Here is an 18231-nt window from a genome sequence, read left to right as displayed (position 1 = left end):
TGCCATGTTTCTTGTTACATATCACATTCCTTTTAATAACACAAGCACTTTTATCGTAAAGATAAGAAAACTTTGGGTAAGAAAAGTCAAGCTTTATAGAAACTTCATAAATCTTAAGTATATTTAGTCTTAACTTTCAAGCTTTAAAATTATATTTACTATGTTAGATTCTGCTTGCATTACCATGAACACAGGAGAGCAGACTCTCCTCTGTGGGGTGCTGACAGTGGGGGACCTGGAATCGGGGCCCCTCCCCACAAGAAGTGTGCAGAGGGCGAAACACTAGCCCACTGCTCTCCAGGGACAGCACCCAAGGAAGATGGGGGCGGGCAGGGCCGGGGTGTGACTCTCAGGCCCTTGGGTAACTCATTCCCCACTAGAAGGGATGAAAGTGGACAGTGCTACCCAGTGAGAGAAACAGTGAGATCCATAAAACTTGGGGGAAATTAGGGATATTAAAGGAATAAAATACACTGAAAATCTTTCCAGACATTTGTCTAAAATAAAACATTACTGTATTTTATCAATTTTAAGACGCAATTCTTTCCATTTAACATCCTACAATTGGGAGCAACTTAAAATTGATGTATTAATGTAACAGTTGTGACTTGTTGCCATTACCTTAAACAGTTTATTTTCCTTGCTTCCCTTTCACGTATGCTCAGATGGGAATGTAATAGAGTCTATATTCAAATAAGACTAAGAGGGCTATTTCAGTAAGTGTCAAATTTAAATTCTATGATAAAGCATCATCATAATCCTTACCTATGGCATTTTTGTGTCTCAGATTCAATGAAATATAGTACATAACTTCTGTATCCATTACAGTAAATCTATTTAGCATTACAATGCAGTGTGTTTTTACTGGGAATTCCCACTGGCCACATTCCAGAATATACCTTCCTACCTTAACATTTACTGTGCCCTCTGATGTGGGTTTAATGTGGACTAATTACCATCGCTCTTGCACATGTTGAATTCCCTCCAGTACAGTCCTACAGCCTGTCTGCTTCTCGTGGGAGAGTTCTGCTGGCTTATGATTAATGAAATGGAAATAGCTGTAATTCCCCCCCCCCCCAAAAGGTATATATGTTTATTTTTTTAATTGTTATTTGTTTGCTTGTTTTTGACACAGGGTCCCACTCTGTAGTTTAGCCTGGCATTGAACTCATATGTAGCCCAAGCTGGCCTTGAACTCATGGTGATCCTCCTGCCTCAGCCTCTCTAGTGCTGGGATTACAGGTGTGTACCACCATGCCTGGCCTAAATGTTTACTCTTTACTATGGAACTACAGCCATGATTTCTTTAGATTGTTAAATGTATGAAATATTTTATTTATAAGACAAAATTTTACCTTAGGGCAAAGAGTTCACCCATTTTCTGCATAACTTCTTTATGAGATAGTTTCACTTTCTTCCCAGCTTTTAAAGCCTGTTTGGGAGAGAAGAAAACCACATACACAGTCAGCCCTCAGTACCTGTGGGTTCTGTGGATTCAACTAACCACAGGCAGAAAATATTTTTTATTTATTTTTTATTTTAATTTTTTTGGTACCAGGGCTTGAACTCAGGACCTTGTGCTTGCAAGGCAAGTGTGATGCCACGGAGCTAAATCCCCGGCCCAAGAAAATATGTTTTAAACAATAGCATCTGTACTGAATACTATTTTCCCTTGTCATTATTTCCTAAAGATGACAGTGTAACAACATTTACAGGGCTGGGAGTATAGCTTAGTTGTACAGGACTTGCCTACCAAGTTTGAGGCCCTCAATTTCATCTCAAGCATTGCAAATAAACAAAACAGAAAACCAAATAAAACCCAACCCACTGTATACAGATTTACATTGTATTAGGCATTATGAGTGATGTCTAGATGATTTAAGGTATATAAGAGGATGCGCATGCGTTACATGCAAATCTCTGCCATTTTATATAAAGATGAGCACCACAGGCTTTGGAATCCTGGGGTGGGAGCCTGTAGCGTCTGGAGCTAATCTCCCATGGATACTGAGGGACGACTGTATATATGTATATATCTTCCAATATGAACTGGGCTCATCCAATTCTGAAACGGCATAATTTTAACTTTATGTAAATAACTCTTACACGATGGTGTCTCATGTGTATCTTAACTCACCCTGAGATTTCAAACTCTTAGTAGAAACCTTACACTTTATTTTTTTCATTCCCCTTTGCAGTAGTTTGGACCCTGAGTGTCCCGCAGAGGCCCTGGTGTCAAAGGCTTGGGTTACACTCTGGAAGGTGGTAGCATTAGGAGGCGGGACCATGTGGGAGGGAGGCAGGTCTTGGGCTGGGGTGGGATCCTGCTCCTTGTTCTTCTTCTCACTTTGTTCTTCGCTGTTATAAACATGTGCTTTCTACAACGGTATGTTTTCTTACCACCTGCCCCAAAACAGTGGGTCTGCCCAACCACTAACTCAAGCTCCGAAATGTGAGCCCAAGCAAGCCCTTCCCCCATATAAGCTGTCTCAGGTATTCAGTTACAGTAACAGAGAGCTAATATACCTCTCCCATCAACATTTCCTATGGCACACATTTCTCATCTCTTATTGAAAAGCAGGGCCTCTTCTCCCAAGAATAATCAATTATATTATTCTGTCAATAAAAATAAAATTAGTTATAGTAAAAATGACTTTTAATGCACTTTGAAATTTTAATACAACCTAATAGTTTTATATAGTAAATATATATAACTAAATATATACATTTCTATATGCTGGTATTCTCAAAATTTAGCAAAATACTTTTTTGGGGGGTACTAGGGATTGAACTCAGGGCCTTCACAATGAGCTACATCCCCATCCCCCTTTTAATTTTGAAACATGGTCTTGCTAAGTCACTAAGTTGACAAGGCTGGGCTTGAACTATGATCCTCCTGCCTCAGCATCCCAGAGTGCTAGGATTATAGGTGTGTATCACCATGGCTGGCTCTAAATACTTTTTAATCATGAAAAAGTGGTGGGAATCACCTTCCTTAAAAAGGAAAGATTTCACTGTTTTTCTTTTCATTTATATTAATATTGTACCATACAGGAAAGTAATCTGGAATTTAAAAAACAATATGAGATTTCCTCTTTCATTTTGTACATAATTGGAAGGTTTTTTCTTACCTCTGGAATTGACTGAATAGACTCAATAAATTTATCCAGTGTTGCTTCCCAAATAGCTAGTTTCACTGAGGAAAAAAAAAGTTAACATGAAACATTTACCATCATAATCATGTTTATACAAATGTATAAATGCAAATACCTTTGCTGCCAGTTCAACAATAATTCTGATAAGGGGCAGTGCTGATGTAGGAAATGACAGGAGATTCAGATTTCCAAGCCCTGTTGGCGGGCCCGAAAGACAGCCCTGATTTTCTAACGTGCACCTTAGAAACCGGAAGGTGCCAGGCTGCCTGGACAGGGGTGGCTCTGCGGAGGGGCAGGTGAGGCTCCCCGGCCTTCCACTCTGCAGGACTCCGACAGGAGTGCGGACATCTGCGTCTGCAGCTTAATGCAGACTTGTGAGAAACAGAGCTTGGATAGTTTTATCGGGGGTATAGCTCTTTCAGAAAAAGCTTAAAAGCTGCTATGACTCTGTCCCATGTATGTGAAACACAGGAGCATGGTTTCCTCCAGAGGCCGTACCCACTCAGTCACAGAGGGCAGGGCTGAGTCTGTGAACTGGAGACCATGAATGTGTAACAGCTGGTCACACAGAGAGACGGGAGAGGCAGACAAAGGCACTGGCCACAGGACAAAAGTACTTTTGGAGGTGAGCTTTCTCAGTACAATTAACATGGGATGCATAACTTGCAGAGACCATTTTTTACACCATCTGCTATATATAAATGTTTCTGTTCAGTTTTCTGTGAAAACATGCCAAAATCTTTACCAAGTACTAAAACTTCCACGATGAGATGAAAATGAATACCTTTTCCAAAAAGTAGCAATAACTTACCAGAAAGGCAAAGAGCATTGGAGAAAGCAAATTTCTCTAGAATGGCATCATCTAAATCCAGCTCTGAATTTAACTTGATTTCTCCTCTGTGAAGTTTAGACTGTCCTCTGTGAAAAATGAAAAAAAGCATCTTTTAAATCTTTCAAAATCTTTAAAAATTAATATTTATTTGTTTGTTTGTTTATTTATTTATGTATTGTTTTACTATGCAGCCTAGGCTGGCTTTGAATTCAAGGCAATCCTCCAACCTCAGCTTCCCAGTGTGCTGGGATTACAAATGTGCACCACCATGCCCGGTATCTTCCAAATTTTAAAAGTACTTTTAAATTTCTCTTTTGAAAAAATATGCCCTATAATCTTTCTAGAGGTCACTTTAACAATATATACCAAGAATTATATAAATTTTCGCAGAATCTTTAATGGAACTAATTCAATTTCTAGAAATATATTCCATGGAAACAAAAGATGTGGAGAAAAATTTGTGTACAGAAATTTTTTTTTTTGGTACTGGGGATCGAACTTGGGTCCTTGCAGTTGCACAGCAGGCGGCAAAACTACTGAGCTAAATCCCTGGCCCCTAGAAAACTTTTTATGGTGAACTGTTTAAGAATAAAAAAAAAAAAGGAAAAGAAACTAAATATTCAATAGAAGGATGTTCAGTCTTACTAATTCCACAGAATACAGATCAGAAACAAGAAGCACAAAGAGCTGGGCATGGTGGCTCATGCCTGTGAGCCCAGCACTTGGGAGGCTGAGGCAGGAGAGTCCCCATGAGACCAGCCTGGGTTACATAGTGAGTTCAAGGCTAGCCTGAACTGCATATTGAGACCTTGTCTCAAAAAACAAAACAAACAAAATGTAAGCTTTCAATTTTGGGGTTGTACTAGCTACTTAATTTGTGGCTACCCTGACAAGTTAAAAAAGTTACCTGTATTCCTCTAATATTTATTATGACATAGCCTTTTTATTTGTAGCAATAACTTTTTTCTTAAAATTAGTCCCCATATTCAGAAACAGTTTATTTCCTCTGCTTTACCTAGTTTTTTTCCAAGTGCCCTTTTCATAATTTGATAAAAGTTGCTTACTCTATTTTCTTGTAGTTAAGCTCTTCGTTTTCCCAATGTACCAATGCAATTTCATATGGCTGAATTTCATGTTTCTCTAGAATCTGCAGCACATGCTTCATCTAGAAGAAAAGGAACATTCACCTGAAATTGAGAACAACTTCCTTAGTGCAAGCATGTTTTGGGGCTGATTGATGTTTCTAACAGTTTTCATTGTATTTAATGGTGTGTTTTCTGTTGCTTAGTTTTTTTTTTTTTTTGGTACTGAGGATCGAACTTGGGTCCTTGTGCTTGCGCAGCAGGCGGCAAAACCACTGAGTTAAATCCCCAGCCCTTGTTGCTTAGATTTTACCTTTTTTTTGGTATTGGGGATCAAACTTGGGTCCTTGGGGTTGGAGGGCAGCAGTGGAACCACTGAGCTAAATCCCCAGCCCTATCTGTTGCTTAGTTTTTAAGGAAAATGCAAACTCACGGTGATATTAAACTAATCAGGATGACAGGTACATTTTTTTTTGGCATGTGGAAAATATAGATGAGCACAGGAAAATAAAAATTTTTGTTATCCCACCACTCAAACAAAATCACTAGTAACATGGTTTGTACTTACGAAATGTCTAAAACATGTAAAGACAAATACCTGTAAAGATCTAAGCACCACAAAAATTGTACAAAAGTGACTGTTTTTGCTCACCTGGAATTCAGTCCCAATGCTCAGAGGTAATCGTGACTAAACTTGGCGCATAGCCTTCCACACTTTTCTAAGTGTACATGTGTGTACTCACTTTTATGTGAAATGGGATTCACACTACACGTAAGGAACATTTTCAACACTATTCTTAGCGGAGGAGCTGCAATTTAATTAACCATGTTAAATGTCCATCCCAAGGAATGCTATTTACTCAATGCATCATCCTCATGCATGGATCTTCATAGCCCTGTGAGGATATTTCTTTAGGAACTGCTAGCTCTAAAGACAGGTGGGGTGGGGTATGCCTCAAAGGTATACCTTCGAGTGCTTGTGTAGCAGGTGTTAGGCCTTGGGTCTGACCCCCAGCACTAGAGACTAAAGAAAAAGACATGTGTGCTTGTAATTTTGATACATATTGCTAAACTGCACTGCAAAGTAATTTTTCTAATTTAAAAATCTAAACACTTATGACAGCATTCATAAAAACTGCAGGATAAAAGGGTGGTGGTATATGGCTGAAATTCCAGCATACCAGGAGGATAAGGAAGCTGCAAATTTGAGCCCAGCCTGGGCAACTTAGTGACTTAGTGAGACCCTGTCTCAAAGGGGTTAAAAAAAAAAGGGAAGCTGAGGCAGGAGGACTGCTGTGAGTTCGAGGCTAGCCTGCACTACACAGCAAGACCCTGTCTCAAAAAAAAGAAAAAAAGGGGCTGGAGATGTAGCTCAGTGTGAAGGTTCTGGGTTCAATCCCCAGCACTACAAAAACAAACCCCACAGGACATTTTTCCTGGTACCGGGGATCGAACTCAGGACCTTGCGATTTCGAGGCGTGCAGTGCCACTGTGCTAAATCCCCGGCCCCTGGGCATTTTTAACGTTCTTTCACAACTTTGCAACTTCAGATAGACAACACGTATCTTCTTATCTAGAGCCAGAGAGCTTGTATCAGAACCTGGTTTGAAGTCTGGATTATTTTGTTTTGTTTTTTGTTTTTGGTACCAGGGATTGAACTTGGGTCCTTGCGCTTGCAAGGCAGGTGGTGGAACCATTGGGCTAAATCCCCGGCCCTTGTATCTTCTTATATTTATTGGTCATCTCCATTTCCTTTTCCCCGTAATTCCTTACCTACTATGTGCATAGCGATTTCTTTTTAGTAAAACTGGGATTGTATGAAGCGTACTTTTTAACCAGCTTTGATATTATAGGGGTTATAGTTTATAACTTGGTCTTTTAACTATCACCTACATAAGTCATGTCCCAGGAGTATTTTTCCACATGATTTTTAAGAACTGTAGTATATTTTAATTTTACTTTGTGAATATATTTAATAAAATTTCTATTACTGTATATTTTGGTGATTTCCAACATTTTCTAGTATAAAAAGATTTGATGAACATTTTTGTACATAATTTACCATATATAACTGTGATTACATACTTTGGATAACTTTTTGTTTTTGAGACAGGATCTCACTATGTAGCCCAGGCTGGCCTTGAACTCATGGCAGTCCTCTTGCCTCAGCCTCCTGAGAGTTGGGATTACAGGTGTGGACCACACCCAGCTATTGGGACAACTTTCTAAGTGTGAACTTGCTGGGTTAAATGTAAAGCTTTGATGTAATTACCAAATTACCTCTAAAACAGTTGTATTACAAAGCCTGATTTGGGTATTAAAGAGATTATTTCCTATAAGTGGTATAAACAAAATTTGATCTAAAATAAGCTTCTGATAGACTGTGTATATCATTCATTTTATATATTATCATATGCAAACATAACTGTTTCTGCAGTGTTGTCAGGATGGTTTGGACTCTTCACAAATCAGTGTGCATCCAGAAAATGGAAAATAGAGAACATTTTTTAAAAAGCCAAAATACTATATATTTTAGAAGATGAAAGTGACAGAATATCACATAATGCAAACAAATAAATTATCTTCCAATATCTCAAACTACAGAGTGCCAATTAACAATTCAGTCTTAGAAAACTACATTTTAATACTTTTACACTTTATTTATACTTACGGTTTTTTCTTTCACATTCCAAAACACGGCAGCTCCTTCCCTGATTTAAAAGAGTAAGAGTCAACTGAATGCATTTGTTAGGGTCATATATAAAGTCATGCTTAGGTAACATCTAGAATAAATATGATTTATTGACTGATTAGATAATTTGGACCCTAGATTGAGTTCTAAAATAAGAGCTACTTTTTGATTCTTGATAAAACCCGATTTCTCAGAAATCTATGGTTTCTCACATGGATTGTAGAATAGGTAGCTATTACTGTGACACTATCTAACTTCATGTTATCTAGATGCTTCTATATCTGGTTGACTTCTGATGTATGGAAATTCAAAGTGAAGAAAATATTTTCATGTGGGTGGTGCTAAGGACTGAACCCAGGGCCTTAGGCAGGCTACTAGACAAGCGCTTTACTAACGAGCTACATCATCAACCCAAAATTAGGAAAAGTTTTGAGACCCCCCCCACTGTAGCTCTCATTAGGCAGATTCTGGTATGAGAAAGAATAAAGGATCATGTTTCTAACAGTTGTGGAATAAAGCAAACAGTTCCTACAGAATAAAGCTTCCTCCCACAGACTGCTTAGAACACCTATAAGTAAGCCACAGGAGGCTTTCTGAATTAATCCTGACTTTGACAGAACTTAAAGTTTAAACACTATAAATCAACTTGGTTTCATCTCTGAAGTTTGCCATGTTGAACTGTTTTAGGTAGTAAGTGGAGTGGAGTTATTCCCTGGGTTACTGTGCTAGAGGAGGAAGGAGTAAAGAGGATGACCCTGTATCATTCTTTCTATATTTCTTAAAGTGCTTAGTAGGTACGGGGGTCTGTGTTTACTGTAGCATTTGGGATAAAATAGGAGTATGATCCAGTTTCTACCCTCTACGAGCTCCGACATGGAAAAGACCGACACTCAGACCACTGATTATTTACAAGAGTGTGATTGGCACACTAAGGGTCATGCAGAGTGAACTATGGGATGCCCAGCAGAGGGTCATGGCTCCTAAAGGACCTGCAGAGTAGCCAGGTGAGGAATAGATGTCATAATGTGAGCAATCAGCTTAAAGAAGTAGGCAGATAGGTGTGGTGGTGCACATCTATGAATCTATTCCTGGAGGCTGAGGCAGGACTGCAAGTTTGAGGCCAACCTGTGTAAATTACACAAGGTCCTGTCTCAAAAAGGGGGTGGGGAGGACTGTGGATGTAGCTCAGGATGAAGGCTCTGAGGTCAAGCCTTATTATGGCAGTAGGAACAGGGAGCAGGAACATTGTGCTGAAGTAGTCTGGTGGGAGTCCAGGGAATTCTAAGCAGAAGAGTGTTCTGATCGGAGCTGCCTACTAAAGAATGACCCTGCCTACAACTGAGACAAATTGGTAGGAGGAGGAGTGAGCAGGCAGGGAGGAACCAGTGAGTGTTGGGAGAGGGTCTCAGGACATGGCTTTGAAGGTATTCAGTTCAGAGAATCACTCGGAGGCAGAAGTGAGCCAATGAATTGTGCACCTTTCCACCTACTGCCACGCTGGGCAACACGGTGCTCAGAAGCCTCCGTGGCAATGGAGCATCTGAGCCATTTACAGATGAGCTGTAAATGTACAATTCGAAGTGGAGTTCAAAAACTAGGATGAAAAGGAGAACGGAAAGTCTCATTTTGATTATACGCTGAAATGATGAAATTTTGGGTGAGATAAAATACACTGAATTCAGGCCGGGGATTTAGCTGAGTGGTGCTGTGCCTGCCTCCCAAGTGCAAGGTCCTGAGTTCAATCCCCAGTACCAAAAAAACCCACTGAATTCAACTTCAGGCAACTTGATATTATTATTCATATTGTTCAAAATTAACTTCATCTTTTTTATTGTTAAGAATGTGATGAGTAGGAAATGTATCATCACATATAAGGCTTACATCATAGTTCTATGAGAGAGAAGTCCTCAGAAATCCTGACTACTCTCTTGAGGGAGAAGGATACTAGCATTCTAACTGGACTAAGTGTCACAAAATTGATTTTATTTAAAGTTAGGGCCATAGAAAAGGTAGGTGTCCATACTAACAAAGATATGGCTTCCAGTTTACATCAACTGTAAGGATTAAGGCCACAAAAACACTCTAATAAAGTTTGGAGCTTTTTCTTTGAGACAGAGTCACAACCTATGTTGCCAAGGTTGGTCCTGAACCCCTGGCTCAAGTGAAGCTCCCTGCCTCAGCTCCCAAACAGAATTACAGGCATGTGTTTAAAGCCTGGATTCATATGCATGTTCCATGGATTTCTGTTCTGCCACTTACGAGTATTAGTCCTATGACTAGGACTACAAAATGGGAACAGCAGATGTTTCTTGGTGGTGAAGATAGCAGGAGATTGTTTCCCATGGCGTCGGTTAACACTGTCACTCCCGGGCAGCTACTCTGCTGAGGTTGGTATTATAACAATCTTTAAATGGAGTAAGTTGTGTGAGCCAGGGTTCCAGTATGAAATCTCTAGAGACAGGGTGGGCCAGAACTTTAGCTGAAGTCTATAGAAGGGAAAGGAAGAAAAGCAAGAAGATGGCAAAGAAGAAAGGAGAGGGGGGAGTCGGTGTGTGCCTGATAAGGGGCCTTGGATGGCCAGAAGACGGGTGCTTCACCAAACTCAGTCGATGAGTCCGCATTCACCAATGGAGATAAACCAAGGGAAAACTACTGTATTGACTTTAAATTAAAAGGATTTATCAGGCAATCCCTAAACCTGACAGGAATTAGATGAAAATGTAACTCAGAACTATGTATATTCTGACCACGCAGACTGAAAGGTGCACACACATCTTTAAGAGATCAGTGAATTGGCCACAGAACCTCCTCCCAGTGGGATTTCTCTCTTTCCTGTCTCACCTGAAGAAGAATATTGTTCCAGGATCACCTTCTTTTGCGCAACTTTCCACATCCATCACCAAAGTATTTGCTGCATCTGTGATTTAAAAGAATTATAAGGCCTTAAGAGTCACCTGTAAACATTTTTATGAAATACTTACAGTCACTTTAAATACCACAAAACACTATAATATAATCTCCAACTTTCTACTGTACTAGACTTTTTTTTTGGTACTAGGGATCAAACTCAGGACCTTGTGCTTGAGAGGCAGGTGCGGTGCCACTGAGCTAAATCCCTGGCCCTGTACTAGACTTTAGAAGGGATTTAAAATACGAAAATGAAAAAAAAAATCCATAACAAATGACATTTCTAAAACATTCCTCAACCTGTGATAGTATTATGAGTACTATTTGTAATTGCTCACCCACACCCACTTTGACTCAGTAGCAACTAATCTAGTTAATAAATATCAAAATGTTAGGTTCAATACAACTAAAGTTAAAGAAATAAACAACTTGTGCTGAGTGTGGTGGCACGGGCCTGTAACCCCAGCACTCAGGAGGCTGAGACAGGAGGATCGCCATAAGTTGGAAGCCAGCCTGAACTGCATAGCAACACCTTGTCTCAAAAAAATAAAATAAAATAAAATAAAAAAGAATGAAACAATATGGTAAAAAATTGATTTAAAATAAATTGTGTTTTCTTTACAGGCCACCTTATTAATAATATAATTTTAATATTCCCAAGCTATTCATTCTACTTAATGAAACAATATTGGATAAAGGAACAAAAGAAAATATACAGAAATAAAGATATCTACCATTTCAAAACATACCCAATTTCAATACCACTATAGTTATGTTACTTAGAACTTTTAACTTTTTAAATATTATCAAACATATACCAATATACATTAGTAAGCAACTGCTTAATATAAAATCCTAGGAAAAGACAAGGATCACAACCCCGGGAAGCCCAGCAGTATAGTAACATTTCTTATTATATAAATGTTCTATAATGTAAATTACAAAGATGGTAATATATCAATTAAGATATAATTATCAACTTGTAAAAAGTTATAAATTTTTTTTCTTTTTTCACAGTACTGGGGAATTAACTCTGGGGTGCTGTATCACTGAGCTACATCTTCACCCCTTTTTATTTTTCATTTTGAGACAGGGTCTTGCTAAGTTGCCCAGGCTGGCCTTGAACTTTAACCTTCCTGCCTCGGCCTTGTGAGTAGCTGGGATCACAGGTATGCTGCCATGCCTGGCTGTATATAATTTCTTAATGTAACATTAGGAACCTCAAAGCCTCAGATTCTTAGTAGACTGGGGCCTGGAGGAATTAAGAGACCAAACCCTTAAACTACCTTATCAGGGTGAACTCTAACTTCCCTAAGTACTACATCCTATACAAGACAGTTTGTTATCTAGCCAGAAGCAACAAAATGAAATGGAAAAGGTGGCTGGGGCGCAAGGTTCAGGATATGATTCCCCTGAAATGAAAACAAAACCAAAAAGACCCTGGGCAACAAGTCCCCAACTCTGCAGTACCTGGAGCCACACTCCTGCCAGCCTACAGTGCCCAGGGAGTACCTCAAACTCATCTTAGGGGCTTGGAACAGAGCTGTTTTCCTAAGTCAAATTGTTTTTGTCATCAAGTGGCAGTTTGTTCAGATCATCCAGGCCAAAAAAGCACAAGGACACTTCAACTGTTTGTGGGCTCAATGAGTCTTTACAGAGAATTTTCTCTGTAGCAGGGAGGTCTGCATCTTGCTATTTTTACTACTCTTTAAAGGCAAATTGATAAAATTTCTGGATATTGTGCTATCTTCAGATTCACTAAAATTTTCTTCCACCAAGATGTTATGTCATTTATTAATGTAAAATAGGTTAATTTCTCAAGAATCCTTCCTAGTGTTAGCCTAAAATCCAGTTAAGTTTAATTTTTTTTTTTTATATTCATTGTGTTCATCTTTAAACTAATTCAGTTAGATTTAAAGTCCTGGGCTAGGGGGCTGGGGATTTAGCTCAGTGGTTCCGGCGGCTGCCTCGAAAGCACAAGAACCGGAGTTTGATTCCTGATACCCCACCCCCCAAACAAAAAACCAAAAAAATGAAATAAAGTCCTGGGCTGGTAAATTTCTTTTTAGAGGGTCTCGATCTCATGGTTCCATAATACTAAAACAAATGTGTAATGTGAAAGAAAGGTAGCTTGGGACTATAGTTTGGGTAAGTGTCTCCAAAGGCCCATATATTAATAAAAAGGTTTCATTCCCAGCCATGGCACTGTTGGGAGTTTGTGGGGCCTAGTGGGAGGAAATGAGGTCACTGGGGAAGTGCAGGCTCCTCCTCTTCCTCTCTTTGCTTGTGGGCTTCCTGACTGCTGCCTTGCCACAGCCCCAAAAGTGATTATGGACCAAACCCTCCCAACTGTGAGTCAAACCTTGCATTGTGAAAGCTGGCTAGCTCACATGGTCCTTGATGTTCCCAAGTAATAGTGATTCTTTAAAGATTAGATTATATTAATTTTAATCAGAAAACTAAATTCTATATAGATATATTTAGTTTCTTTATAAGTCATTTGCATAAACATTTGACACCTCAGGATACAGTCAACAGAAAAGTAGATCAAATAAATGCCACTTAAGACAGTATCACAGCAAAATTATTTTCCTGTACACTAACACACTTGGCTGCAGGGTCAAGCAGAAGTACCTGTAGGCAAGCTTGTTACTTCCATATATCCGCAGGAGGTCAGGTCTTGAGACAGATTTCCCAAATGATACTCATCTGCCGTGGCGAATGCTGTGCAGTGCATCAGGTTCTGTTTCAAGGATGAGCACAAGAAGGGTCACCAAGAGGCTCAGGCACCTCTGATGACTCCTGTGTTCCCTTAGGGGAACCCACATGGCAAAGCCAGTACACAGGAGTTTTCTTCAGATACCTCAGAACTTCACCCAAGGGATGCGATGAGGATGAAGACAAGGAAGATACAGGGAGATGAATTTCAGCTCAACCTGCCAAAGCTTCAGGTCGCCAGTGATGGGGCGGCCTATCCTGAGGGAGGCCGTGCCCACCAGGAATTCCCGGAGCAGACTGAGTAAAGGTGTCCTGTAGGGCCTGAGTGAAATAACTCCTCTCCAGCCCTGAGTCTCCACCACTTTCTCCCAGGTCATCTGACCATTTGTTACTAGCCTTGTACAGGCAGAGATTCCCAACTACACAGGGGAAGCAACACAGTTTTCAAACTGTAGTTTACAACCTGTTAGAGCTCTGATGTCAATTTCATTGGGCTAATCCATCTTTTTTAAAAAATTAAATGAATAAAATGGAAATACCACAGTGTATTACTCATAGCAAGAACAAATGTTTCTCGTATATATGTGCCTATGTATGCACACTGGGTCACGATGTAAAATGTTAAATGTATTTCTCATAAGGGATGTGGTCAAAATAAATTTGAAAGCTATCTACCCATGAACTAAGATGGCAGACACAAAAAATGTAAAAACTTTAGAGTATCAGAATAGCAGTAATGCCTACTTTATAGGCTTGTTTTAAAGCTTAAACAAGCTGATTCATATAAACTGCTCAGGACTGTTCAACATTTGCTAGATTATCATTGGTCAAAAGAAGTGTAATGAGTCACTAAATCAGCGTCTATTTTTTGGCCTTACTCATCTCAGCCCCCAGATTCTTTCTCACTCTGTGCATTCCCAAAACGGAATTGTGGAGCAGCAAGTGGTCTGGAAATTTCTTCCTTTCCTGTTATCTAACTCTTGCCTTTAGTCAAGAAAAGGTCCAACCATGCTTTGCCTTTCCTCGTGTTACACATTTTAGCATGTGGCTTTAAAAGCAGCAGAGGAGCTGCGTGTGGTGGTGCATGCCTGTAATCCCAGTACTCAGGAGGCTGAGGCAGAAGGATCACCAACACAGCAAGATACTGTCTCCAAAAAACACAAACAAAACCCAAAAAGCCAGGAGTGGTGCTACAACCCTTGTAATCTCAACACTCGAGAGACTGAGGCAGGAGGACTGCTGTAAGTTCAAGGCCAACCTGAACTACAAGACCCTGTCTCAAAAAAACAAACCCCTCCTCCCAATACAAACCAGTAGAATAAACAAAGGGCCCTCAGAGACACAAAACATATGAAGTGAATAAAATATCCACTCAGAAGCACAGAGCAACTCAATTAGACAATTAAGTTAGACAAACTGAAATTAGTGGAGAGAGTGGGCAGAGTTGGACTGCACCCTCCACTGGAAGGAGCAGATATGTGAAGGGTCCCGATAGAGACACACCCATGACCAAGTGTCAGAGAGCAGGCAGTCAATGCAGTATCGGAATCAGGACGCGCTAGCTCAGACCTGTGTGGCTCCCTGGAGTTACAAAGAGCTGACGAGAATAAACTGTGTGGCTGAAGGAGAGGGATGCTGTCAGGACCCATCAGGTGAGGGCACAGCAAGCAGGCTCCATTCAGTGACACTGGGCACTTCCTTTACTGAAGCTTGCTGGGCAAAGTCAAATACATTCAGGGGGTGGTAGGATGACTTCTGTGACTGCTCCAAAGGATATGCTCGCTTTAGGTGGGATGGGAAGAGCAGAGGCACAAGGAGAAGACAAGAGACAGAAAGGTGAAAACCCAGCTCAGGAGAGGATTGACTTGAAATTGTGCTGAGCTCAGCAGAGGCTGCTGGCTTCTCTAGGGCCAAGGGTTGCGAACTGGCAGCTTGGAGAACCGTCCATTTGAGTTGACCTACATAGCGCTTCAAAAAGGTAAGCTATCCGGGGCAGGGGATTTAGCTCAGTGGTTTCGCCACCTGCTGTGAAAGCGCAAGGACCCGAGTTTGATCCCCGGTACCAAAAAAAAAAGTGAGCTATCAATAGCAAATTCAGAGGTGTCACACAAAATCCACACTGCTACCTTTGGGCCAAGTGGGAGATCTGGCTGTCATGGACTAGGGCTGAGTAGAGGCCAGTGGTGTCCAAGGATGGGACATGGCTACTCATGTAACTTTTTCTTTTTTGTGGTACTGGGGATTGAAGCTAGCGCCTTTGGATTACTCAGCCTTTTTAAGGATTATTTTAAATTCTGAGACAGGGTCTTGCTAAACTGCTAATCTGCTGAGGCTGGGCTTGAATCTGCCGCTTCATAGAGTGCTGGGATTACAGGTGTGTAGCACACACCTAGCAGGGGAAATATACTCTGAACTGTAAATAGATTACAGATAAATCTTTAAACAGAATGTTTCACTTAGACACTTTTAACTCCGTCCTAAGTTTTCTGAAGACTGTCTCCTTTTCTCAGCATTTTCTTACACTGGCCTGAAGTTTTCTCTTATGTCACATGCTTATTGTAGCTTGCCATGCTACTCAAAAATTGCAGGCTACTATTAATAAAAAATCTGACTTCTTGGGACATCTTTTTTGGTTCTGTTTCCTCTGAAATTTCAAGTTTTTATATAAGTCCATTTGGTTAAGGGCAACAACTATGGTGTATGGTGTCTGCATCTATTAAAGGTACTGTTACTTTGAAAAGCTTTCAGTTTCACATGTGTCTTTTTCTGGCTTTTTGTAGTGAAACCTTATTTATTTAGCTCTAGTTACATATACTACGTATAAAGCATATTTCAGGTTTTAAGATGAGGGTCAATTTATTCTTAAATAGATGTGCCGAAGAACTGAAAACAGTTACTGGGTTTAAGTAAACAAAAATTAGGCCTTTCTATTTTAAAGGGTTTTTTGTGTTTGTTTTGGTGTTATTTTTTTTGTTTTCTGAGGCAGGGTTTCCTTATGTAGTTCAGGCTGGGCCTGAACTCACTATGTAGCCCAGGCTGGCCTCGAACTCGAGGTCATCCTCCTGCCTCAGCCTCCCAAGTGCTAGGATCACAGGCTTGCGCCACCACTCCTGGCTTTTTTTAAGACTGTATTTCAGTATGTGTTTTGTTTCTCTGGCCACAGAAGATATATTCCAGCAGATGGGGCTAAAAATCTACATATGATTCTTGTCTTAATAGCATCACATGCTCTGAAAAAATTATTTTTACTCATGTACTACTACTGAAAAAATTGTGTATGATGGCAATATTGCTTCTATTTTACTGTGATACCTGGATATGACAGATTTATATATGTTCTTTGTCCTCGGCTCCTGGCACAGAGCCCTTAAAGCTCTTGTGATTTCCTAAGTGACACAGAGTGATAGGAGCATCTTTTGTTGCATTATCTGTCTCGGCGTCTGGTTGCTGGTACACAGCTCTTTCAGCCCTCTAGAGCTTCCCCAGTGGCAGGAAATGAGTCTTGGAGGGCTCCTGAATGGCTTCAGGATGGTTTCCGGGGAGTTGCTAGAAACATCAAACACTGATTAGAGCCTTGGAACGTGGAGTGACACCCTGAATTCAGGGGCAGCAAGCAGAGCTGGCAGTTGATGAGTGATCATACCTATGTGATGAAACCTCCAGAAAACACCTACACCAGGAGGCACACAGAGCTTCTGGGTTGGCGAAGGCATTCACAGGCCAGGAAAGTGGCACACCCCAAGTCCCCACGGACAGAGGTGCCTATGTCAAAGCACTTCTGGACATCACCCTGTGCGCCCCTTCAAGGGCTGTTCATGTGTCCTTTATGACATACTTCTTAACAAGTAGTTCTGCAAGTGATTCTAGCAAACTCTCAAATCCAAGGACAGGGTCCCAGGAAGCCCTAATTTACAGCCACTTGGTCTGAAGTACAAGTGTTAACTTGGGACTTGAAGCTGGTATCTGAAGTGTGTATGTGTGGAGGCAGCCTTGTGAAACCCTGCTAGTGTCTAGAGAGTTGAAGAATTTGTTGATGGAGGGGAACTCCACATTTTGGAGTCGGAAGTAATGTGAGTAAAATCAGATTGTACTTACAAAAGAATAAAGGCATTTTCCCCCTCCTATATACTAAGTGTAGACGAAAGGTATAAAAAAGCTTCATTTCCAATTAGCGGTGAAATGCTTTAGCTTATAAGGTGTTTTTACTACAACCTGTGATGAGAAATCATTTTATACACAGTACACACATACAGATAAGCAGACACCAATAATCGCCACAAAAGCTTCGCAAACCACCAGTATTTATCCTGGGCAATACACTCTGGTCTATTCTATTTCTTTTCTGATATACTGGGGATTGAACTCAGGGCCTTTGAACTGAACCATATCCCCAGCCTTTTTATTTTTTTAACTTAAGTCACTATGTTGCCCAGGCTGGGGTCAAACTTGTGATCCTCCTACTTCAGCCTCCCAGAGTGATGGGATTATAGGGGTGCACCAACACACCTGAGTTGTATTTAAAAAAAACAACAGCCAACCCCTAGTCAATTTCACCATGCACTGTAGCATTGGTCTGAACCCAATACTAATGAGCATCCATCACTCTCTCAGGCCAGGCTCTGTGCAGGGTGTGTTGGCCAAGGGCTGCCACTTCTCTTCCAAGTTAGAAATCAGAAGGACATGGGCTGAGGATCTCAGCAGGTTCAAATATGCAAACGAGAACAGGCAGAGATTTAACTCCAATACACAGGGTGGCTGAAACCTCACTCGGCCAACTCCAAATGCCTGCGTTGGAGCAAGTGTGGGGACAGGAAGGTGCATGCGCTTCCTGATACTATGCGGAGT

At 40.6% G+C, this 18231-nt stretch overlaps 1 protein-coding gene across 15 annotated transcripts in view; it reads right to left on the bottom strand.

The window, feature by feature from the left end:
• Rmnd1 (required for meiotic nuclear division 1 homolog) overlaps positions 1-18231 on the bottom strand; it is a 41753-nt gene that overhangs the window by 10146 nt on the left and 13376 nt on the right. For 9 of the 15 annotated variants that reach the window (XR_015444023.1, XR_015444024.1, XR_015444022.1 and 6 more), the window contains 7 exons: positions 13303-13411; positions 10603-10678; positions 7741-7780; positions 5052-5152; positions 3967-4073; positions 3132-3196; positions 1356-1432 (listed from right to left, as the gene is read on the bottom strand). Coding sequence is in view for 8 of the 15 variants with exons in the window: in XM_004856869.2 (XP_004856926.1) it covers positions 1356-1432; positions 3132-3196; positions 3967-4073; positions 5052-5152; positions 7741-7780; positions 10603-10678; positions 13303-13411 (575 nt within the window). In the remaining 7 variants the exon portion in view is untranslated. Of the gene's footprint in view, positions 1-1355; positions 1433-2526; positions 2617-3131; positions 3197-3966; positions 4074-5051; positions 5153-7740; positions 7781-10602; positions 10679-13302; positions 13412-18231 lie in introns of all 15 variants that reach the window. The other 6 variants (XR_015444027.1, XR_015444026.1, XR_015444025.1 and 3 more) reach the window with 2 other exon arrangements.

Source organism: Heterocephalus glaber, unplaced genomic scaffold (genome assembly GCF_053883595.1).
Source record: "Heterocephalus glaber isolate CG9 unplaced genomic scaffold, H.glaber_assembly_v1.0 deba00001593, whole genome shotgun sequence".
Taxonomy (NCBI): Eukaryota; Metazoa; Chordata; class Mammalia; order Rodentia; family Bathyergidae; genus Heterocephalus; species Heterocephalus glaber.
The sequence above is the reverse complement of the archived record's forward strand: the minus strand, read 5'-3'. Positions and strand labels throughout refer to the sequence as shown.